This window comes from Schistocerca americana, chromosome 1 (genome assembly GCF_021461395.2).
Source record: "Schistocerca americana isolate TAMUIC-IGC-003095 chromosome 1, iqSchAmer2.1, whole genome shotgun sequence".
Lineage (NCBI taxonomy): Eukaryota > Metazoa > Arthropoda > Insecta > Orthoptera > Acrididae > Schistocerca > Schistocerca americana.
In genome coordinates this window covers 777,741,728-777,768,048 of record NC_060119.1, presented here as the reverse complement: position 1 = coordinate 777,768,048, position 26,321 = coordinate 777,741,728, and the positions used below count along the sequence as shown (strand labels likewise).

The 26,321-nt window shown below is 43.9% G+C and overlaps 1 protein-coding gene across 1 annotated transcript in view; it reads right to left on the bottom strand.

Annotated features, from left to right (window-relative positions):
* Nucleotides 1-26,321, bottom strand: part of LOC124594154 (otoferlin-like) — a 171,566-nt gene that overhangs the window by 115,858 nt on the left and 29,387 nt on the right. Inside the window, exons 5-8 of the mRNA XM_047132512.1 lie at nucleotides 16,773-16,873; nucleotides 12,451-12,619; nucleotides 5,654-5,806; nucleotides 1,378-1,512 (exon numbers count right to left, since the gene is read on the bottom strand). Of these exons, the coding sequence (XP_046988468.1) occupies nucleotides 1,378-1,512; nucleotides 5,654-5,806; nucleotides 12,451-12,619; nucleotides 16,773-16,873 (558 nt within the window). The remainder of the gene's footprint in view (nucleotides 1-1,377; nucleotides 1,513-5,653; nucleotides 5,807-12,450; nucleotides 12,620-16,772; nucleotides 16,874-26,321) is intronic.

The following is a 26,321-nucleotide window of genomic DNA, read 5'->3' as shown; positions in this document are numbered from 1 at the left end:
TGTGCAGACCTTGGGAGCTCACTGTACCAACTCTTTTAGATAGCCCCCCTGCCGCCATTTATAATACAGCTTCTTTCTCGTCCCTGGCGGTGATGCTCCTTTGCAAATCTGCTTCCGCAGCATTATGAAACTACGAGTACGTTATGACGGTTTTCTTTTTCAACCTACGATCGGTCGCGAAATTGAAAACACAGTGAAAATCAAAAATGTTGCCGGCTGGTGTGCCCGAGCGGTTCTAGGCGCTTCAATCTGGAACCGCGCGACCGCTACGGTCGCAGGTTCAAATCCGGCCTCAGGCATGGATGCGTGTGATGTCCTTAGGTTGGTTAGGTTTAAGTAGTTCTAAGTTCTAGGGGATTGATGACCTCAGATGTTAAGTCCCATAGTGCTCAGAGCCACTTGAACCATCAAAAATGTTAGATATGACTTAGACACTAGTCGTATCAATGTATCAACTGTCTAATGACCTCGTCGTAGAAGGCAGCCATATGCGCTTCTTGCCAGTTCCTCACGTAGGTCTGTAGGTCTTAGTTTGTGCAAAAATGCTGTCCCCATAGTCAGCGGTTCATGTAAGTTAAAAGATGAAAATTAAAGGGAATCAAGTTCAGGCTCTATGGTGGGCGATCAAAAGCTTCCCATCGAAAACGCTGCAGGAGCGTCTTCGTTGTACCTGCAGTATGCGGCCTAATTGGCACAAAGTAGGAAACGCATGACAGTTTCATTAGGTGGGTTCAAAATGGCTCTGAGCACTATGGGACTTAACATCTATGGTCATCAGTCCCCTAGAACTTAGAACAACTTAAACCTAACTAACCTAAGGACATCACATAACACCCAGTCATCACGAGGCAGAGAAAATCCCTGACCCCGCCGGGAATCGAACCCGGAAACCCAGGCGCGGAAAGCGAGAACGCTACCGCACGACCACGAGCTGCAGACTATTAGGTGGGCATCACGAAATTAGGCACTTCACACTTGGCGGGAGACACACATCTTTACGCGCTCACTGTCCACTGAAAAGTGCGACGTGGCGCGATAGACAGGTCGCAAAACATCTGCACAATGTTTCACCGGATTTTCGTTGTCATTTTACTTTCGCGATCGATGTCAGGTTGAAACAACAATAGCCCTCGTATAAAGGAGCATACGGCTTGTCCAGTTCATAGCTTCGCTGGCGTTCCCTAGCGAGACGATGAGGTCTGTGCTCGGCATACTGGAACCATACAGCAAGTGCAATATCGAGTAACGAAATTAACTCGGCTGCTACTTCAAAAAAATCTGGATATACTTTCACAAGCAAAACTTCGAAACACACAATATACATTTGATGTTAAGTTAATATTGTTTTTTAATAGCAATACCTTCTTTGTAGGTTACAGGCGTGGCGGGAACATCTTCACTGTCTAAATGGCGTACTGCTGTCATTGTCTTTCGAATCTCTCTCTTCACAGCAATCGCCGGTGGTTCCTCTGCACCATGGCCTTTTTCCAGGCCCTGTTGGATCTCTGACAGCTGCAAAAGACAATCAGCGCAAATCTGCATCTGACTACTGTGGCCTGCGGCAAATGATATTCGGAATGAAACACATCAGCTAACAAAACACAGGAAACTCATTAAAATCTGAAGAAGATCGTTCTTTACGGTTCAAACCGGTTATATAAAAATATATACACGATTGCATCAGGAAATAAAAATGATTTCAACGATGAAAGAAAATGAATGATTTTGAACGTAGGTTTTCATACGACAGGTTATATTCGTTTCTCGTTACGATTCTCAGATTGGATAAAGTTATAGAGTGGGATTGTACATGCACGATCAGATTCAGAAACGTTTGTCCGGCACATTTTATCGCATACTTGGATGTGGTAAATTTTTATGAAAAGAAGAAACCACGCTCTCAAACGTATTGAGTAAAGAGGAGATGTTTTTCTATACTCTGTTACTGATAATTGAGAAGTGCCCTTGATTTCAGGAGATCACATGTGTGTTGACAATAGACTAGTCTACAACGACTCATGCTACGTAGCTACATCCAACTTCACATAGTACCTACTGCCTGCATCGTTTCTTAAATGTATTTGTCGTCTGCATTTTTTTTCTATTATGATGCTTAATTATTCGAATTTCGTTTTGACAATGTGAATAGATAGTTAACAATATTATCTCCTCTTTGAAGTTAGAACACAGCAACATTTTGTTCTTGGTTGTGCTAGACGAACATGGCTATACGGAACTAAATCTGCTTTCCTACACGGCCCACATTAATGTGACCATCGCCTTTGTTTGACGTCAACGCGCAATAACCACTCACAGAAGACAGGTGGCAACATTAGCAGAGCGGCTGGTCCCGGCGGAGGTTCGAGTCCTCCCTCGGGCATGGGTGTGTGTGTGTTTGTCCTTAGGATAATTTAGGTTAAGTAGTGTGTAAGCTTAGGGACTGATGACCTTAGCAGTTAAGTCCCATAAGACTTCACACACATTTGAACATTTTGAACATAAGCAGAGGAGGGAATATAAAGCATGTCGGAGTATGCGGAAGACTTTGCAAGCGTCGTAATGCGGAAGCACAGTGATTTATCTAAAGTGCGAAAGACAATAATCATGGGCTTCCTGGCCTATGGTGACAGCATTTCCTATACAGCTAAGTTTGTAAACCGTTCGCCTGACGCCATATGGTGCATGGTAAAGTGGCGCTATACAAAACCGGCGCCGGGGCAACTGTGGTGCACCACGGGCCGTAGAATTGTACCGGCGAATAGACAGTCAACTGTTGAGCAACTGACCACGCGGTTGAACTAAGGGGCTACCAACAGTGTCTCCTCAACGACTGTTCAACGCACATTACTGCTTATGGGATCCACAGCAAGTGCCTGGTTCATGCGCCCATGCTTAGGTGGCCTTTTCAGATGAATCACGTTTTATACTCCATCAGACAGATGGCCGTTGGATCGTCGGAAGGGTCCAGAACGGATGAGGGAGCGTTGTGTTCTGTGGAATGTTTTCGTCCTTCTGGTAGGCACAATGTATCAACACAAGTATGCACCCATCCTTGAGGATCATGTCCACCCCTACATGTAGTTTGTTTTTCCTCAGCATGATGGCATTTACCAGGAGGACAATGCAAAGTGTCACATATTTCGCGATGTACGTGCGTGGTTCGAAGAGCACCATGATGAGTTTACCATACTCCGGTTCCCACCAAACTCCCGGATTTAAACACAATTGACTGTTTGTGGGACCACCTCGATCGGACTGTTTCTGCCATGCATCCTCAATCGAGAACAGCTGACCATAGCACTGGAGTCGGCATGGCTCCACATCCCTGTCTGTACATTCCTGAACCTCACTGACTCCCTTCCTGCACGTCCATGCTGCAAAAGGTAGTTATTCAGGCTTTTGACAGGTTGTCACATTAATGTGACACGACCGCGTATTATTCGTGTACGAACATAGGCATCATTTTTTGAATTGTTAATTGTACATAATGTGCTTCAGTGCCATTTTTGTGACAGTATTTCAACGAATGATTGTATTCCAATACAGACGGTTAGTCCTGATCCTGGCATACAGCTTTCTTAGAGTCTCACTTGTTGTCTTACCATCAACGTAATTTATAAATAATATGGCCTCCTCACAACAAATCTCGGGCCCATTTGTCTAGCGGTAAAGTGCATGAATGTGCGTGAATGAAAACCGAAAGGTTGTGGGATCGAATTTCATTCGGAACACTGATTTTTCAGCCTGGTTTTTAGCCTTCATTCACTTCTCAATGATATGGGCATATACCACAGACGACACGTGGATCGGATTCCACGTTAAACTGTAGGTTCCCTTTCCCTGGTGGAATAAATGGGGTAGGTTAGAAATACTCAAGGCGCCGAAGTGGCATCCAGCTGGAATACTTGCACCAGGCCTTTGAAGCACACGTAATTAGGGTAGGGGGTTCAAATTTCGTCACTTTGTGGTTTAGGAATGGTATCAGTCTTGAAATGTTATGGAAAAGGCCAAAAATTGGTAAATTCATTCCTCAGTTTGTTCTTAACTTTAGACAAGATACAATTACATTGTTATAACATACTGAAACCAGTATTTGACATAAACGTTAACATGGTAGAAACGTAAATACAAAAACAAGTTTTCGTTATTTCGTGCCTTATAAAAATTCTCAAAAGTAATTTTTTTATTGTATTTTTCCATTCTGATACTGCCAAACACTTTCGCTATTATAAATCACATGAAGGCCATGAATGTATAATGTTTCCAAGTCTTTCCCCCTTATAAACGTCTGCCAGATATGAATTCGTTTGCCGGTGTAGATGAAGAACATGTTCGTGATAATAAACGAAGCATTTCGTGCAATGAATCCATTTCTGTTCTGTTGCGTCTTCCCATATGAAGAAAATAAAATAGTTTCTATAAACAGTAAATGAAATCAGTTTATAATAAGAGTTCCAAGTTTCGTCCCCGAGACGAAAATCGGAACTGCAAGAGGGACGAAATTACGAATATCTCCAGACTTATGACGCCCGCTACAGCAACACTGCCAAACACTTGACTATAATGAACACACACCAGACAATAAAACAGACGACTGACGTAAAGGCCAATATTTGAACACAAATCAGTGCTCACATTAGAACTAGCAAGCTGTTACTCTGACTGCTGCGCTAGCTTACTTCAGCGTAAAAAGGTGAATTCCCTCGTACATGGAAGCTAAACGTGCTGTAGGCAATGGCTCTCTCAACAAAATAATGAGCTCAAATCACGAATGAGCCGGCAACTAAACATTTGTTATCAACTCCGGAAACCGGAAATTAGTAGTACAAAATTTGGAACAGGGACGGTATTAGGGTCCCTTACTCTATATCAGAAATGAGTCTCGGTGTCTTGCGAGGGTGGACACATCTTTAAAATCACTGTTTAACATACTAATTATCGCAGTGCAGCCACGACAACCGTATCCCTGGCCTAGTATGGTAGTAGCTCTGCGTCGGGATGCCACTGAAAGCTATGAAATGTGCTGCCTAGTCCAGGAGAATATCAGACATTGCTAGCAACTATGACTGTTCTGAAGCAAGAGTTGGAGGCTCGGGTCCCGTTAGAATTTACTGTAGGCCAGCGAGGGACGTAGGGCAATGTTAAGACACTGGAGTCTTTATTGGGGAGGACGGTCGTTCAGACCTCCCCTAGCTAGTCTAGATTTAGGATTTCTATGATTTCCGTAAGTCGTTCAAGGATAACTTCGGGATAGTTTGTTTAAAGGGCATGGTCTATTTCCTTACGCACCCTTTTCGAATCGAAGCTTGTGCTTCGCCTGTAAAGACATTGTTTTTAATGTCTGAGATTTCCCCTGTGAATCGACGAACCGCACGCATGGAAGACAGAAACAGTATCTACAATTTAACATTCTTGAATCTCCGAGCGCCGTCTGAAGCCCTCTCACCATCGATAGCAATATCGATCTATTGTTCCGGTGGAAGCCAGAGTCACACTGGCAGTCATATCGGGATGAACCGCGAAAAGTAATTCCTTGCCAGGAATACTGAATAATATCCATATACAACTGGTCATTCAAGTGTGACACATACAGCGTTAGTTTCGCGGCATGCAGCTCTTCGTGTACTGAACACAGTCGTACACTATTGATTACCTGTTTATCAGTGAGATAAGGCGGAGGCGGCACGACGAAGTCGGCGAGGCTGTGCAGTGCGTGCACGCCGGCCAGCACCTCGCGGCCGAAGCTGCGGCAGTCGTGCACCTCCACCTGCAGCGGAGGCAGGTACTCCTCCTGCTCCGGCAGCTCCTGACGACAACCAAGTGCGGCGTCAACACACTTCTGCTGCGTGCGTAGCGTTTCTGCAGCCTACCCTACGATACTAGATAATACATTAACCTCTGTGATTACTGCAACATCAACAGGCAAACATGTGACAACTGTGTAACAACATCCTAACAAAGTCCAAATAACCGAAGGGAAGACTGACAGACCTACATCTAGTTACGTTACGTCCTTTTTTTCTGTCAGCGGACTCCATTAGTGGTCCTTAGACATACAGCTGTAATGAGGATACCAAGTATAGACTAAATGAGGATACCAAGTATAGACTAAACTATACATACGAATAGAGACTCCATTTAACAGAAGAAAGTTTCCGTCGTATTGATGGAGCTGTTCTAAAGGTCTCTGCGTATCTCATTATAGTGACAGAAACAGTTATATATGTTATCAACACATACTGAGAAAGAGATACAGTTAGTGTTTTAAAATGGAACGATGCACACCTTTATCCGAAATGAGAATGGCATCGAGAGCTCTTGAAAAAATGTACAGTGGTGCATGATTGTCAAAGTTTGTCTGAAACATTTTTAAGATAAACTAAATGAGCTTTTAGCGAAGAGATAACATATCATCTCAACCCAGCTTGCGCAGCGTTAAACTGTATCCATCAAAGAAATACACCACCCACTTAAAGAAATTACATTATTATCTTTGTAGAACAATAAGTTAAGTAAGTGATGAGTGCTGATTATAAGACAGAATACTCATCCTGCTGCCCACTACTACATGCAAAATAATTTTTTATATTTTGTCGTGACGCCATTAGAAAAATTATGTGCATTTAGTTTAGTTAATATTAGTTAGTTGATATTAGTTTTGTGCTTCAGTTTACACACTGACGGCAAAAATCGCACCACCAAAAAATAATCAATGTAGAGTAATGAAATTTCGGAAATACATTTTTCTAGGTAACATATTTAAGTGATTAACATTGCAAGATCATAGAATAATGTAAGTGTGAGATAGTCCATTGCAAATGGAAATGCTGGTACATTAATAACCAGTGTAGACGCCAGAATGTTGAATGCAAGCATGCAAATGTGCATTTATTGTGTTGTACAGGTGACGCATGTCGGTTTTTGGGATGGAGTCCTATCCCTATTGCACTTGGTCTGTCAATACGGGAACGGTTAATGACGTTTATGAATGACATTGGAGCTATCGTTCGATGATGTCCAGCATGTGCTCCATTGGGGACAGATCTGGTGATCGAGCAGGCCAAGGCAACATGCCGACACTCTGTAGAACATGTTGGCCTGCAACAGCGGCAAATGGGCCAGCGTTATCGTGTTCGAAAACGCCCTCTGTAATGCTATTCATGAATGATGGCGCAAAAGGTCGAACAACCAGACTGACGTACAGTCTTGCAGTCAGTGTGCGTGCAATAACCACGGGAGCGCTGCTGGTGTCATACGGAATCGCATCCCAGAGCACACCTCCAGGAGTAGGTCCAAGGTGTCTAGCAAGCCAACAGGTTCGTTGCAGGCCCTCAACTGGCCTACTCCTAAGCAACATCCCGGGTTCGATTCCCGGCGGGGTCAGGGATTTTCACCTTTCTCGAGATGACTGGGTGTTTGTGTTGCCGTCATCATTTCATCATCATTCATGAAAGTGGCGATATTGGGTTGGGAATTTGTAGGGACGCTGATAACCGCGCAGTTCAGCGCCCCACAAACCAAACATCATCATCATCCTATGCAACACATGGTCATCACTGGCACCGAATGAAAACCAGCTTTCATCAGAAAATACAACAGGCCTCCATCCTGCCATCCTGTGAGCTATCGCTTTACACCACTGAAGTCGCAAAGTCGGTGGTCTGGAGTCAGTGGAATGCACTCTATAGGGCGTGCGGCTCGAAGCTGTCCTTCAAGCAAGCGACTAGTAACACTTCGTTGTGTCACTGAGGTGCCAACTGCTGTTCAGGTTGCTACTGCAGATGCAGTACGATGCGCCGGCGGCATATGCCGAACTCCGCGGTCTTCTCTCTCAGTAGTGCCACTTAGTTGTCCAGAGACCGGCCTCATTGCGACCGTACATTTTCGTAACCGCCAGTGCTAGCAATCATATACAGTGGCTACCTTTCTGCCAAGTCTTCCTGCAGAATCGCAGAAGGTACATCCAGCTCCTCGTAGACCTATTACAAGACCTCGTTCAAACTGAATGAGGTGCTGATAATGGTATTTTTGTCGCCGTGAAAGCATTCTTGAATAACATCAACTCATCAGTCGAATCCCAAAGGTAACTAAGGCTACTAGCGCCACTCATATGAGACTGGCGCGAAATTCCAATAGACATCTTTCAGATGTAGAAATATTCCTATTAGCTTTAGTTTACATCGCACAACCATTTCTTGATGCTGCGGTTTTTTTTCTATCAGTCATGATACTAGCGAAGTGCTCCGGGTTTACACGGGTAGAGTTAAGTACATACGACTGGACGATTTGCCTGGCGTAGCGTTAATAAATTACACTCACACACCTTCTTCATCTGACAGTCTATGTATGAGTGAAAACCGTATCGAAATCACTATAGTAAATCCTGAGATAAGCATTCGTAGACAAACAGAAAAACGCAGCAGGAGACTTAAAGTTATCATCCTTCAGCCAATGCGTACGAAATATTTATAAATTATATATACATCGAAAAAGCAATGACGGAAAAAAGGAAGGTTCAAGAGTGGGACTGAAATTCAAGGTGAAATTATATCAGCGATAATACCCGCTGATGATATTGCTATCCCCAGTGAACCCCCTCGACATCTTTTCGGCGTCTGTTCCGGGATATGTTGTGAGTATTCTGGTACAAGGAACCTGTAGCTGCACTGCCACGGTACAGTGAAATAATGCAATGATGATTTATTCGGTTTGTTACCTCATTTTTCCCATGCTTCTGTGAAACTATCTGTAACATGCATTCATGTACACGCACAATTCAGAACAGAGTGTAATGTAACAATCGTTACATCCCAAAATACAGAGATGTAGTTAACGTCCATGCGGCAACAGCTCAGCATAGCATGATGTCACTCTCTTCCACTGCTTTCACCTGACGCGCACCCGTTCCATATTTTCATCGGTAAAAAATCCAGCCTACTGCGTATGAAAAGAAACCCGTGGTAGAACCGAGCAGTACCGAATGCAAGCTTGACGTCAAAGAGGAAAGTGGCTATTCCTGCTGACAAAAGAAACTGATGTGACTGGATGGAAAAAGTTTGTTTCCAAGCAAGGAACACAACGCATAAGTCAACATTTGCAGTGTTGGGCCGACATTTTCAGTGCAATACAGGCACAAAGATAAATTGGTGTAAGAAATCAAACAAAATCTAATTACTCGATAAGGAGACACCGGAGAGCAGCCGGCCGAAGTTGCCGTACACTACAGTCTGGAGCCGAGCGACAGCTACGGTCGCAGGTTCGAATCCTGCCTCGGGCATGGATGTGTGTGATGTCCTTAGGTTAGTTAGGTTTAATTAGTTCTAAGTTCTAGGGGACTGATGACCTCAGATGTTAAGTCCCATTGTGCTCAGCCAACCAGAGAGCACATGTTCCTTATATCAAAATAGTCAGAAAATATCCGTGAACGATCTCCGAAATTTTCCCGGTGCTGTTCTACGTCTACATCTACATATACATGGTTACTCTGCAATTCACACTTAAGTGCCTGGCAGAGGGTTCATCGAACCATTTTTACTACTTCTCTACCATTCCCCTCTCGAATGGCGCGTGGAAAAAAGAAACACCTAAATCTTTCCGTTCGAGCTCTGATTTCTCTTATTTTATTATGATGATCATTTCTCCCTACGTAGGTGGGTGTCAACAAACTATTTTCGCATTCGGAACAGGAAGTTGGTGACTGAAATTTCGTAAATAGATCTCGCCGTAAAGAAAACCGCCTTTGTTTCAGTGACTGCCATCCCAACTCGCGTATCATATCAGTGACACTCTCACCCCTATTGCGCGATAACACGAAACGAGCTGCCCTCCTTTGCACTTTTTCGAGGTCCTCTGTCAATCCTACATGTTAAGGATCCCACACGGCGCAGCATTATTTTAGCAGAGGACGGACAAGTGTAATGTAGGCTGTCTCTTTAGTGGGTTTGTCGCATTTTCTAAGTGTTCTGCCAACAAAGCGCAGTCTTTGTTTCGCCTTCCCCACTATATTATCTGTGTGGACTTTCCAATTTAAGTTACTCGTAATTGTAATACCTAGGTATTTAGTCAAATTGACAGCACTTAGATTTGTGTGATTTATCGTGTACCCAAAATTTATCGGATTTCTTTTAGTACCCATGTGGATGACCTTGCACTTTTCTTTGTTTAGTGCCAACTGCCACTTTTCGCGCCATACAGAAATTCTCTCTAGACCATTTTGTAATTGGAAATGGTCGTCTGATAATTCCCTAGACAGTAAATTACAGTGTCATCTGCAAACAATCCAAGGGAGCTGCTCAGATTATCACCTAGATCATTTACGTAAATCAGGAACAGCAGAGGGACTATGACACTACCTCTCGGAACGCCAGATATAACTTCTGTTTTACTCGATGATTTACCGAACTGTGACCTCTCTGAGAGGAAATCACGAATCCAGTCACACAACTGAGACGATACTCCATATGCACGCAATTTGCTTAATAGTCGCTTGTGAGGGACGGTATCAAAAGCCTTCTGGAAATCTAGGAATGTGGAATCGATCTGAGATCCCTCGTCGACAGCACTCATTACTTCATGGGAATAAAGAGCTAGCTGTGTTGCTGGTTGAACAGTGACATGACATTTTTAGGACGGCATGTCCCACTTACAAACTTCTATGATGACGAGAGATGCTCGTGACGTTCGGTAGTAAGCAAGTGGGGGAACATCTCACTGTGGGAAAGTTTATTACGATATGTGCAGGTGGTCAACGTCTTGAACCCATCACTTCTACAAGACGAGACGGCGTGTGAGGGTCTGCATCTGCTGTGTGGTGCCTCTTGTTCTTTGGCGCCATGCTCTGAATGTGTTTTGAAGATAATGAGAAAAAGGGGAATCATCGTGGTTACGATGGACGCAGAGAAAAATGACTGTCGAATTGGCTGAAATAAACATCACTTCTTGGCTTGTTTTTGCACAAGCTACATATGTATAAGACGATCAGTCAACCCGCTTAGTAAACGAGATTGTGTTCTTTAAAAAAACGTGTGAACACATAAAGTTTAAAATTCACTTATACACGTCATTCAAGCAGCTTGGAGTACAATTAACGCTCTATTTGAGCACCCACCCACTCAAAAAGAGAGGAAATACTAGAAAATTGCCGGAGCACCGTTGGCTGGAACTGATTGCCACGTCCACCCAGCAAACACAGAAGGCTACCGAAACGAATCTTATTAAATGAAGCTACGGATCTAAAATATCAGAGAGTAACAGATCGCACGCAGGAAATGGAACACTGAAGCCATACCGAAAAATCGACAAGATACCATTCCACGGTTATCGTGTATAACGCAAAAAGGCTTTCGTATAATCAGTTATATGCGAAGTCCATTAGAGTGTAGCATTTTTGAGACATTAGATGTGTAAATGGATTTCCCTGCATAAGTCTTAAGTAGTGATAATATAAGGGAAAGAGGCCGGCCGGAGTGGCCGTGCGGTTCTAGGCGCTACAGTCTGAAACCGCGTGACCGGTATGGTCGCAGGTTCGAATCCTGCCTCGGGCATGGATGTGTGTGATGTCCTTAGGTTAGTTAGGTTTAAGTAGTTCTAAGTTCTAGGGGATTGATGACCTCAGAAGTTAAGTCCCATAGTGCTCAGAGCCATTTGAACCATTTTTGAAAGCTGTAGCGTTAATACTTTTCATATTTCAACCTCCTTCTAAAGGCATAATGGTATTTTAGATAAACATAATGCTGAAAACCGTGGCTAATGCCGTGTTTTCCTAGGAACAGGAATTCTGTGCTGCGTGAACAGGTCAGGGCGTTTTGCGGCGGCAAGAACGCAAAACCTAAATAGGTTGCGTATTTATGATTTTCCAGAAAATGAAAGCGCGAGTACATTAACCATTCAGTCCATGTGTGTTTTCTGGGAAGAATGTTACTATAACCGAAGTGCTGATATACAGTACAGTATTAATGGATTTAGTGCGAGAAAAGAGTAGGAAACACCTGGGTTTACTGACAGCTAAACATGTAAAAGGCGATGACGAATAGAATTATTTGCTCCAGATGTAGCCTATGCGAAGCGCAGAGTAGCAGGCAGCAATATGTTCTAGACACTGTGTCAGTTAACAGTTCGTTTTGTTTGGAACTGAACGGCACTTGTAGCTTTTTAGCAAACTTTGTAGGCTCTTTTCACTCGAACTTCACCTGAAATGCAGCAGGTGCTTCTTTGTAATGTAACGCAGAACGCATAAGACACATCCAGAAAGAGTTGGCCTGTCACGCCTGACGTAGTGGACTGGCGGACCATGCATTACGTTCTGTCGGAGGGAGCGACACACTACGACGGTGCATTACGTACTTTCTGCTTCTGCGAAAACCTGGCATAAAGAGTGATGCCTGCAGAGAAATACAGAAGTTGGTCTCATGCCAAATGGAACTGATGACTGTAGGCTACTGAGGAACGCACCAGAGTGAAGACCATGTGCGGGTTGGGGAAGTTGGGGTTAGCGGCGGTGTCCGGGATGACGGCAGAGCAGAGGCGGCGGCCCGCGACCTGCAGCGCGACGCGCGGCCGGGACACGGGCAGCAGCTGCACGCGCCGCAGCCGCCGCACGCCCCAGAACACCGCCTCCAGCCTGCAAGGCCACAGCCGCCACTTCCTACTCTTCATCCCAGAGTAGCACTTGCACCCAGACTCCTCAGTCAAACCGAAGCGCCAAGGAAACTGGTATAGGCATGAGTATTCAAATACAGAGATACGTAAACAGACAGAATACCACACCGTGATCGGCAGTGCCTATATACACTACCGGCCATTAACATTGCTACACCAAGAAGAAATGCAGATGGTAAACGGGTATTCATTGGACAAATACACTCCTGGAAATGGAAAAAAGAACACATTGACACCGGTGTGTCAGACCCACTATACTTGCTCCGGACACTGCGAGAGGGCTGTACAAGCAATGATCACACGCACGGCACAGCGGACACACCAGGAACCGCGGTGTTGGCCGTCGAATGGAGCTAGCTGCGCAGCATTTGTGCACCGCCGCCGTCAGTGTCAGCCAGTTTGCCGTGGCATACGGAGCTCCATCGCAGTCTTTAACACTGGTAGCATGCCGCGACAGCGTGGACGTGAACCGTATGTGCAGTTGACGGACTTTGAGCGAGGGCGTATAGTGGGCATGCGGGAGGCCGGGTGGACGTACCGCCGAATTGCTCAACACGTGGGGCGTGAGGTCTCCACAGTACATCGATGTTGTCGCCAGTGGTCGGCGGAAGGTGCACGTGCCCGTCGACCTGGGACCGGACCGCAGCGACGCACGGATGCACGCCAAGACCGTAGGATCCTACGCAGTGCCGTAGGGGACCGCACCGCCACTTCCCAGCAAATTAGGGACACTGTTGCTCCTGGGGTATCGGCGAGGACCATTCGCAACCGTCTCCATGAAGCTGGGCTACGGTCCCGCACACCGTTAGGCCGTCTTCCGCTCACGCCCCAACATCATGCAGCCCGCCTCCAGTGGTGTCGCGACAGGCGTGAATGGAGGGACGAATGGAGACGTGTCGTCTTCAACGATGAGAGTCGCTTCTGCCTTGGTGCCAATGATGGTCGTATGCGTGTTTGGCACCGTGCAGGTGAGCGCCACAATCAGGACTGCATACGACCGAGGCACACAGGGCCAACACCCGGCATCATGGTGTGGGGAGCGATCTCCTACACTGGCTGTACACCACTGGTGATCGTCGAGGGGACACTGAATAGTGCACCGTACATCCAAACCGTCATCGAACCCATCGTTCTACCATTCCTAGACCGGCAAGGGAACTTGCTGTTCCAACAGGACAATGCACGTCCGCATGTATCCCGTGCCACCCAACGTGCTCTAGAAGGTGTAAGTCAACTACCCTGGCCAGCAAGATCTCCGGATCTGTCCCCCATTGAGCATGTTTGGGACTGGATGGAGCGTCGTCTCACGCGGTCTGCACGTCCAGCACGAACGCTGGTCCAACTGAGGCGCCAGGTGGAAATGGCACGGCAAGCCGTTCCACAGAACTACATCCAGCATCTCTACGATCGTCTCCATGGGAGAATAGCAGCCTGCATTGCTGCGAAAGGTGGATATACACTGTACTAGTGCCGACATTGTGCATGCTCTGTTGCCTGTGTCTATGTGCCTGTGGTTCTGTCAGTGTGATCATGTGATGTATCTGACCCCAAGAATGTGTCAATAAAGTTTCCCCTTCCTGGGACAATGAATTCACGGTGTTCTTATTTCAATTTCCAGGAGTGTATATTATACTATAACTGACATGTGATTACATTTTCAAGTAATTTGGGTGCATAGATCCTGAGAAATCAGTACCCAGAACCACCACCCCTGGCCGTAATAACGGCCCTGATATGCCTGGGCATTCAGTCAAACAGAGATTGGATGGCGTGTACAGGTACAGCTGCCCATGCAGCTTCAACACGATACGACAGATCATCAAGAGCAGTGACTGGCGTATTGTGATGAGCCAGTTGCTCGGCCACCATTGACCAGACGTTTTCAATTGGTGAGAGATCTGGAGAATGTGCTGGCCAGGGCAGCAGTCGAACACTTTCTGTATCCAGAAAGGCCCGTACAGGACCTGCAACAAGCGGTCGTGCATTATCCTGCTCAAATGTAGGGTTTCGCAGGGATCGAATGAAGGGTAGAGCCACGGGTCGTAACACATCTGATATGTAACGTCCACTGTTCAAAGTGCCGTCAATGTGTACAAGAGGTGACCATCACGTGTAACCAATGACACCCCATACCATCACACCGGGTGATACAGCAGTATGGCGATGACGAATACACGCTTCCTATGTGCGTTCACCGTGATGTCACCAAACACGGATGCGACCATCATGATGCTGTAAACAGAACCTGGATTCATCCGAAAAAATTACGTTTTGTCATTCGTACACCCAGGTTCGTCTTCGAGTACACCATCGCAGGCGCTCCTGTCTGTGATTCAGCGTCAAGGGTAACTGCAGCCATGGTCTCCGAGCTGATAGTCCATGCTGCTGCAAAAGTCGTCGAACAGTTCGTGCAGATGGTTGTTGTCTTGCCAACGTCCCCATCTGTTGGCTGCACGACCCGTTACAGCCTTGCGCATAAGATGCCTATCATCTCAACTGCTAGTCATACGAGGCCGTTTGGATCCAGCACAGCGTTCCGTATTACCCTCCTGAACCCACCGATTCCATATTCTGCTAACAGTCATTGGATCTCGACCAACGCGTGCAACAATGTCGCGATAAGATAAACCGCAATCGCGGTAGGCTACAATCCGACCTTTATCAAAGTCGGAAACGTGATGGTACGCATTTCTCCTCCTTACACGAGGCATCACAACAACGTTTCACCAGGCAACGCCGGTCAAATGCTGTTTGTGTATGAGAAATCGGTTGGAAACTTTCCTCATGTCAGCACGTCGCAGGTGTCGCCACTGGCGCCAACCTTGTGTGAATGCTCTGAAAAGCTAATCATTTGCATATCACAGCATCTTCTTCCTATCGGTTAAATTTTGCGTCCGTAGCACGTCATCTTCGTGGTGTAGCAATTTTAATGGCCAGTAGTGTAATACAAGTGTCTGGTGCAATTGTTAGATCGCTTACTGCTGCTGCAATGGCAGGTTATCAAGGTTTAAGTGATTTTGAACCTGGTGTTATTGTCGGCGCACGAGTTATGGGATACAATATCTCTGGGGTGGCGATGGAGAGGGGATTTTCCCGTACGATCATTTCAAGAGTGTAACTTGAATATCAGGAATACGGAAAAACATCAAGTGTCCGACATCGCTGCGGCCGGAAAAAGATCCCGCAAGAAGAGGACTAACGACGACTCAAGAGAATCGTTCAAAGTGACAGAAGTGCAACCCTTCCGCAAACTGCTGCAAATTTCAGTGCTGGGTCGTGCAAATAATTCAACGAAATGTCGATATGGGCTTTCGGAGCCGAAGGTCCTCTCGTGTACCGTTGATAACTGCACGGCACAAATATTTATGCCTCTGCTGGGCGCGTCAACACCGACATTGGACTGTTGATGACTGGAAACATGTTGCCTGGTCGGACGAGTCGCGTTTCAAATTGCATCGTGCGGGTGGAGGTGTACGGGTATGGAGACAACCTCATGAATCCGTGGAGCCTGCATGTCGGCAGGGGACTGTCCAAGCTGGTGGAGGCACTGTAATGGTGTGGGGCGTGAGCATTTGTAGTGATATGGGCCCGTGATACGCATAGATACGTCTCTGACAGGTGACACGTGCGTAAGCATCCTGTCTGATCACCTGTGTCCGTTCATGTCCATTGTGCATTCCGACGGGCTTGGGCAATTACAGCAGGACAATGCGACACCCCACATATCCATAATTGCTACAGGTGTCGCCAGGTACAACTTTCTGAGTTTAAACACTTCTGCTGGACACCAAACTCCCCACACATGAACATTATTGAACATGTCTGGGACGCCTTCCAACGTGCAGTTCAAAAGAGATGTGCACCCCCTCGTACTCTGATCTGTGAACAGCCCTGCAGGATTCATGGTGTCATTTCTCTCCAGCACTACTTTCGACATTAGTCTAGTCCATGCCACGTCGTTTACCGGCATTTCTGCGTGCTCGCGGGGCCCTAGGTGATATTAGGCAGGTGTACCAGTTTCTTGGGCTCTTCAGTGAATTATCAGTAAGAATTGTCTCTCGTCCCTATAGCTTAGAGACTGACAAACGCATTGTTAGTTCTTACGTTGTTCTTACTTGTAGGTGATGATGCGCGGACGGATCTCCACTGGAATGGGTACCACCACACCTTCACGAGTCGACCACGTCTCCACCGCCACGTCTTCGTTAGTTCCCACCTACGGAAATATGAATACATATAAAGAACAGCCAAACAGCATCAGAGAAATGAATCAATAAAACACCAAAATCGCCTCTGGATGTATAAACAAATGCATGAAAAATTCATTACTTTTCTTAAATTGAAAATCAATCACCTTCTGGTCATTAATCCATGACGTGCATCCCAGATCGGAATTTCTTCCATAATGGGCATAATTATTAACACTTTATTTGAAACTAAGTCATTGTATTCACATTCTGCGAATAATAATTTTATTTTAGTTTTTACAAACATGCAGTTGCCTCTCAACTCACAACTGAGGAGCACAGGCCATAAGTGATCAAATAATGTACTATATCTAATTGAAGTATTACGCTTCATAACTAAAACTGAATAAAATAAAACATCTGATAAAAGAAAATATGATATTTTGTTGACCTGTCAAAATGACGCATATTACGTTTTCCGTCAGGTGCTGACATCTGATCCTTAAAAATATTAACCGAATAGTTCTTCCAAATTTCATTTTATATAAACAGTTTGGAGATAATGAATTAATTACATTATAATTTGTGTGCCATACGCCGTTGTAAACGCATCGAATTTATAATCTAAGGATACAGTTATTACGTTCGTTACAGGCAAGTAATTTGAAGAATACAGGGTGATTTCTGACATTGTAGGTAATTTCAGTATGGCCTACCCAGCTACAGTTACTCTTCGGTCAATGACCCGCCTGCAGCTGATGATTGTAATTGAATAGGAAAAGGGAAGCACTATATACGAAGAAAGGTCATTAACAGTTTTTCTTAATCGTGACAGATGATACAATCTATTAGACTTTCCTGGCAGTTCATTGTTATATAGTTGAAACTGGGTATCCTGTCGGTGGTCCGCGTCTTCCAGCACGGTATTACGACGCCATAACTCGACGTCTTCATCAAGTGTTCTCTGAGGTTGGCTTCCTGGCTGACGCGGTCAGGGGCGCTTGATGAAGACATCGATATACGGTGTCGAAATATCGTGTTGAAAAAACGTGGACCACCGACAGAACTCCCGATCTCAAGAAGATGGCAGCCACAGATGATGTTCGCCTGCAGAGATAAAAATTATTTCAGAGAATTTGGCTAATTAAAAATGCTTTCGAAAGCACAAATTTGATGAAACTGTCAATAAATTTTCATCACAACGAACGAATCTTTATCTAAAGTTCCAAAAGATTAAGTTGATTTTCAATAATTTAGTTACCAATACAACATAATCACCTGCCTCCTACAACTACGATATAATTCCGAATTATTAAAATTGGTTCCATTCCAAACTGGACGCCTTGTACAGCAACTGGTTATGAATTTCTTCAAATAAGACAGTCTCGGTTACAAAATCTTTTTTATTGACAAGAGACGACGCGTTTCGGCCTTCTTGGGCGTCATGAGATTGGCCTAAAATGGGTGAGAAATGACAATAGTGAAGCATATGCAGATTAAATTAAGGCAATGAAGTTAATATAAAAGCACAAAAGGGGCAAAGGTCTAGGCCGTGCAGCAGTCTCTACAATTGATCATAATTGTGAACTTACTTAAAAATTAATTTGGAAAACCAACATTCGTCTATTCATACCCACATATGGCATTAACACAAAATTTTAGAACGAGCCGTTATCTTACAGTCATGGGATGAATAAAAGCATTACGGAACGTGGCACTAAGAATACAATGCCAAGTATACTACCGTCGTACAATCTTGCATCTAGGACTCTATGTGTGGCTGGCTTGGAGGGCTGACGTATCCTGTTCTCGACCGTATTGTCTACTGTTTTAATCATGTATGTTCAAGAAATGGGGATAGATAGAAAGAGGAAGTTTGCGGCGTGATGTTCATACACACACAAACAGTTTTGTTGCTGCAGGTTAGTTATTGGCGACAATGGCGACCCCGCAGCAGATGGCACAGTGTTTGGAATAGTTGATAGAGGCAACAGCTGACATTCAGGTCCTGATGAATTTCCGGACACGTTAAAGAACCACGCCACTACCATGTTGGATCACCAGACAATGGTGCGCGAATGCTGAAGGAATCGGGAAGTATCATGAAGGGAACGCGTTCTGGGCATTCGAGTACGAGTGATGCAGATGTGGAACGGGTGCAACAAGCATTTATACAGACCCCAAACTAATCCGTCAAGCGTCTCGACAGTTGCAGTTATCACCAACCACGGTGCACAGAGTGCTCAACAAAAGAATGAAGCTTCAGGTCTAAGAGGTGCAACTGCTGCATGCACTTCAACGTGATGACAAGTCAAAGCGCAGTCTGCAGCTGACAGACTGAATCGCATCGTCGATGACACAAACTAACTGAAAAAGGTGACGTTCACGAATGAAGCCTGCTTTTATGTGCCCAGGAAGGTAAATGGACAAATTGTTAGGATGTGGGCTCTGAGAATCGCCGACTTATTATTTGGACATATTGAAACAGTTTGCTTTCCACAGGTTTAAGAACTGAAACCCGACATAATGCTGCAGGAAGATGATACTTCTCCTCAGTGGGCCTCGAACGCTAAGAAGGCTTTGGACGACACATTTCCAGCTCGCTGGATTGGCAGAGAAGGACTCATTTCCTGTCCCACAAGGTCTCCAGACATACCCCCACTAGGCATTCTTCTTTGGGGCTTTGTGGAGGACGCTGTCTATCATCTCCCGATGTGGGATCTCCAGAAACCGCGAGCTCGCCTCGGAACAGCATCTGCACGCGTTAATGATGACATGCTAGATCCGACATAGAAGGAACTGGAATATCAATTAGACATCCTTTGTGCTGCTGATAGCATTCACATTGAACGGTGTTAAACAGTGTTAAAACTTGAGGTGTGTGTGACATTATGCCGCAAACCGCGGCTTTCTAACTACACCCATTTCTGAAATATTTGTGATGAAAGTTGTAAAGATCGTTTTGAAACACTCTTTATTTCTTCTCCCGTTGCTTCGGCTGTTAATCGTACAAACATCTTCAAATGGTAATAATTTGACAGATTGGTCAGAGGTATTGATTGACTGTATTCCTATCAGCACTTCCGGTATCTCATACTTAAGTAAAGAGCAGCTTCATGTTTAATTTCTATAGTAATGTGATAATCAAGACATTCGGATTTTCTGTAGTATAATAAATGATTACTGCCTAAACTAAGAACGAGCGCTGCCTGTCGCTTGCAAACCATTACAGTCCTTTCTGTCGCTGATTTGGAGACGCATAAGCAGAAGGCCAGGAAACGGAAGTAGTTCATTATAAACCTACCTCTCGGAAATAATGTCACAGCATGGGAATAGCACGTACGTTAGACATCTTCTGCCAGAAAGAAGTGCACTGATACGAATGAGGAAATGACTTACGACCTAGTGACATTCACACTGAGGTAACTCCAGTGCTTTCAAATATTCTGGTCTATAGCAAGGCACTGTGCTGGCGTCCTCTGTGCGCCGACTAAGAAGCAACCGTACATACTACAGAGGTTGCACGGTTGCATCTCCCGCAGGCGGAAAGGCTACGCCTTGAAAGACATATCTGGAATTTTTAGGACATGAGACGGATAGATTATTGCAGCGGTCGGTAGGACAGTGTGATGTGTGTTTCCCAAAACATGTATTCCTTCAGCGTAGTATAAAGGAATTTATATATTGAAAGAACGTCTCATTTCTAATTGCAAATGCAAAACAACTAGCCGGCCGGGGTGGCCAAGCGGTTAAAGGCGCTACAGTCTGGAACCGCGCGACCGCTACGGTCGCAGGTTCGAAACCTGCCTCGGGCATGGATGTGTGTGATGTCCTTAGGTTAGTTAGGTTTAAGTAGTTCTAAGTTCTAGAGGACTGATGACCTTAGAAGTTAAGTCCCATAGTGCTCAGAGCCATTTGGACCAAAACAACTACCTACTATTTCTTGTGTTACTGTAATAACAAAACGCAAATAGGGAATAAATAACCAAAAGCTTACATATCACCATGTAAACAGAGGGATGCTGAATAAGACCACTTTGTCTGTTAAGAGGGGCGTGAGTCAAATCTTTAAGCACCGTAGCAGAATCTCATCAAAAAAACTCACACGTAACTCACAGAAATTATGGCACGACTGGAGACTGTTAGTGGCACAAAACTTAGCGCCTAGGCACTCAACGATGGGACGGGAATCGTATCTGAGAGTAGAAAAGCAAAAGCAGAACTGCTGATCGCCGTTTCCAACTGTTCGTTTTCAATGTAGAATACGCGAAAGACTGTGCCCTGTGGTTCGAAAGAAGCACAGATCATGTAGCTCTACAAGAAGGGCAGAAAAGTAACTCACAACACTACCGTCCAATTTCACTGACGACCGGTCTGTTGGTGAACCCTAAAACTTATTGTGAGTTCAAATACAGTGAGATATCTCGAACAAAACGACCTCCTCCATTCCAGCCAGCGTGGATTCAGAAAACATAGATCATACTAAACACAACACGTGCTTTTTCACATGGAGTACTGAAAGACCACACAGATCGAGTCAGTTAGCTCGATGCTGTATTTCTTAACTCTCTAAAACATTTTATTACTGACCACACCAACGCTTATTAACAAAAGTGAGAACTTATGGATTATCAGAGAAAATTATGTCACGATTGAGGATTTCTTGCTATGGAGGATGCAGAACGTCTTTTTGAATGGAGAGTCATCCCGCAAAAGTAGAAGTAAGTTCAGGCGTCTCCCAGGAAATGGAGCCTTTGCCGTTCAAAAATGGTTCAAATGGCTCCGAGCACTATAGAACTTAACTTCTGAGGTCATCAGTCCCCTAGAACTTAGAACTATGTTGTTGCTAGATTACTTGACATTAGGAAACTATGGTCTCCACTCCGTACCAAGTTACTGCATTTCTTTAGAGATTGAAGAGTGACGTCTAGACGTCTGCAAAACTTTTCTTCAACATTTTATGACACTTTTCCTGGATGAAGCACCATTTACACCTTAAAGACGTGTGTCATTTGAAGACTGAACATCGGCACAAATTGTACCCGATCTTTCAAACGCCTTAATACACATTTTGGATATCGAGCAGTTGTCCTTGACGGTCATTTTCTGTGGCCATCTTTGTCACTAAATTTAATTCCGATATATAGTATTTACTTTGTTTTCACTGTTGTCCGTAAACATGTATGTTACTAAACATTCTCTACAGGATGGCAGTATTCCAAACTAATTATAGATAAGTACTAATTATTAACGCCGCAGCACCAACAAACGATAAAAATTAGAAAATATCTGAAAACATGGACAAATCTTGAAATGCTATAGATACCAGACTCGTAAATATCTTGATATACAACATTAAATTCTTACTGGATGATTTTAATGCATACAGTGGAAGGCAAACAAGGGTTTAGAAATACTGATGGCAACTACATGGCACATGAAAACAATAACAAAAATTGGAAACGGTTTGTTGAATTGTCAGAGAACAACAATCTTCAGGTAATGTCCACGCATTTGCGGCACCTGTCCAGAATGCAAAGAACGTGGCGATCAGTTAGTTCACCAACAGGATAATTTCAGGCAGGCTACTATATCTCGAAGGAGTCTAGAAATAATTAATGTCAGAATCAAAATGGAGATAGACAAACACTATGTTCCAGTTAGAAAGTTCAAACCTACGCCTCCTAACTAAAAGGGCAACTCAACAGCTATGTCAGGACTCAAAGCAAAGAAACTAAAGGAAAAAAGGATTCAAAGAGCTAGCTCGATCAGTAACAAAGTAACAAAATACAGGTAGTTGGTACAGGGAGCAAAGTAAATACCACGCATGATGGTGGAATGTTAACTATGAACATTCATTGAAGGATCGTGTAATTGCTTAAAGAAATTACAGTAAATCTATAAAAGAAGAAAGAGAATACATAAAACGCAAACAACAGAAATAGCAAAGGAAGTACTCAGTAAGAAGTGGATGGACGGAAAGGAACAAGATAGAACACAGAGAAGGAAGTATTACACAGGTGACTAATTATCGTGGAATGTCATTACTCTCAATAACGTAGGAGATCTTGTCACTCTCCAAATTAAAACGACTATGACAACAAATGGACGGCAACTGAGAGAATATTACGGAGTATTTCGAAGAAGTAGGTGAACAGTAGAATAAATGCGAATGTGATATATTATTAACATATTATATGCTGAGACGAAGAGAAAATGTATCTGTCGTTGTATATTTTCAAAAGTATATGCTTTAACGTGTATGAGGTGCATTATAGTCAGTCGTGGAGAGGTATCGTCCCTTCATTGATGGTAGATGTGGACACTAAAATTTTATTATGCGGTAACGAAATTAATGCTGTAGTAATACGTTTGGTCAGTTACATCGGCTACATAGAGATAAAGGATTTATTGTTACTAACGGCGTATGGATGGCGTTCGTTTATTCTGTGACTTCTTTTCTAATCTGAGTGTTGTATTTTGTATTTTCATGACAAGGTACCGCAACGAGCCATAGTTTTTCGATACAGTAGCGATTGATACCGGTGAGACTGTGTCTGTTTTGCTGAGACGATAGTGTCGTACTGTATTTGCATCTACATCTACATCAAACGTCGCAAGCCTTTTTAAGATGCATGGGAGAAGGTACTTCTGGTAGCACTAAGAGATCACCCCTTCCCTGTTCCACACGCGATTGGGGCGTGAGAAGAATGATTGTCACCAAGCCTCCGTCTTAGCTTTAATTTCTGGAATGTTCTCGTCATGGTCATTTCGCTATATGTATGTTGGTGGAAGTAATATAGTGTGCGATTCTTCCCGGAAAGTGCTCTATCGAAATTTCAATGGTAACACCCTCCGCGATGCACAGCGCCTCTCTTGTAATGTCTGCCACTGGAGTTTAAGAACGTCTGTAACACTCTCGAGAGGACAAAACGATCTTGCGACGAAATGCGCCACACTTCTCTATCTCTTCTATCAGTACTGCCTTGTAAGAACCCCAAACTGATGAACAATACTCAAGAATCTGTAGAAGGAGTGCCTTGTGAGCCACTTCTTTAGTAGACGAATTACATTTCCTTAAGATACTTCCTGTGACTCTCAGTCAGGCACCTTCTTTGCTTACTAGTTGTTTTATGCGGTCATTCGATTTAAGGGTACACTGGGTAGTCCTAGATATTTTACGATAGATACTGTTTCCAGCAGTTTCTCATCAATGGCGTAGTTGTGCAGTAGTGTCTTTCTTTTTCTTTGTATCCACAATCATCTTATTTATTTACGTTCATTATCAACTGCCCCAGTCTGCACCATACATTAGGCCTCTGTAGGTAATTTTGCAAGTCGATACTGTCTTCTGGCGTTGCTACTTTCGAATACACAACCGTATCACCTGCGAACAGTCTTAAACGGCGTCCGACGTTTTCTGTCAGATAATTGACATACAATGTAAACAGTAACGGTGTTAAGCGACAATATTTTACCATCATACATTTAATATTCTCTTAAATTTAAATTCATATTAGATCACCGTTTACGATACACAGTCGGATGATGAGTCATTTCATTCACTGGCCGACACTGGCTAGCACCATGTACTAACAATTGCTGTAATAATGCACGTTTGGGAGTTAATTGGAGCTGAACACTGACAGGAAAGGCGAAGTAGGCCATGCGTTCCTCAAAAGCCACTGTCAGCTAAAGAGAGGCTGGTATTGCTAAAAGTGGAGTAACTTTTATTTTAAAACATTTTTATGTATTACCCCTCTCGTGAAAAAGTAAGTATCAGACCTTCTCCCCCTAGTGTGTTATCACCCATCTTGATAATATCGGTAAGAAATGGCACTTTTTCCAGTTTCCCCTTAGTAACTCGTTTCCAGTCTGTTTTAGGCAGAAATATGCCATTATCAGTTTCAAAGAGCGTTAAATTTCTTACAAGTTTCGTATATAACCAGTTGGAAAATTCAGAACAGCTATGGAGAAATGAGACTACGAAAATCTTCAAAAATGTCAAGAAATCGCGAAACGTTTGGTATGTCATCGGCTTCGCTTTAGTAACTTTTTCTAGTCCAGTTTTGCGCGCTACACATAAGAACCAGTGTAGTAGATGATTTAATTTCCTTGAAGATTCATACAAAATATTTGTAGTTACTCCCTATAAACTCCGTCCAAACAGACTTCGGAAGGCCCAACGGTACCGACCAGCCGCCGTGTCATCCTCAACCGATAGGCGGCACTGGGTGCGCATATGGAGAAGTTTGTCGTCAGCACACCGTTCTCTCGGCCGTTGTCAGTTTGAGTGACCGCGGCCGCTACTTCTGAATCAAGTAGCTCCTCAACTGCCCTTACAAGGGCTGAGTGCACACCGCTTGCTAACAGCGCTCGGCGGGCCCGGAGGGTGGCCATCTAAGTGCTGGCCAAGCGTTAAGCGCTTAACTTCGGTGATCTGACGGGAAACGGTGTTACACTGCTGCAAAGAAGTTGGCAGTTACTCTCTATACATGTGGGGAAATGCTGCGTCAACAATTTTTGTGAAAGTTGACTCTAAACTGAAAATATCATCCTCATTCAAAAATAGTATTCCTGAATATAATATCATCTTTAAGCCATTATGTATACAATATGTAAATGTAGTTCATGAGATTCGTGTAATTTTTGGGGAATAAGTATTTCTGAAAAAGAAGAACACAAATTTTCAATATTTTATCATATTTCAACAAACTACAGTTTAAAAATAGTGCTTACATTTTATCTTCTTCCATGTTGAATTCAACCTCTGGTGGATTACCACATGATTCGAATCCACAATGAACACATACATCGAACCACAGAGATGCTTGGAGTAACGTACACGATCTCACTCTATGCCTGAAATGTATCTTCCCCATTCAAGGTGTTGATCATGAAGTCGGCATTATTAAATGTGAATTGACAGAATGCATTCTTCTTGAGGCAAGCATCAGGGTGAAGCGCAACAGGTACCTCAAAATTTGAAACCTCATCATAACTGTAAGAAAATCCCAGTGGTGAAAACATTTTTACGGGAATTTGTGATCCAAATCTTTTGTATAAATAACTACCAACTCCAGTGAGAAGTGATAGCAAAAATGATCATTATCTTACTATGGATATCACTGAATGCGACAATGCCACACACTTTTTCCTCCAACAATCCAACTCGCCTTTCTTGTGTTTCAGATCCACACTTTTGCATGAAATAAAGTAAAGAAGGTGGTATCACAGATTCCATACATTCAAGGAATTCAGTTGAAGATGTGTGCATGCTGTTGTCATGAACGTGAGAACGAATATCTTCTACAAATTTGTCAGCTGCAGCCTTGAGGATTCGAATATGGTCTTCTTCCAATTTACTTTTCCTTTTTCTGAACCAGTTATTATTGAGAATCTTGTAACTAGTATTTTGAAACATAAAAATGATGTTTGGCAACGTGAGTTAGCCAACATATCATCTCAATTTTTTTA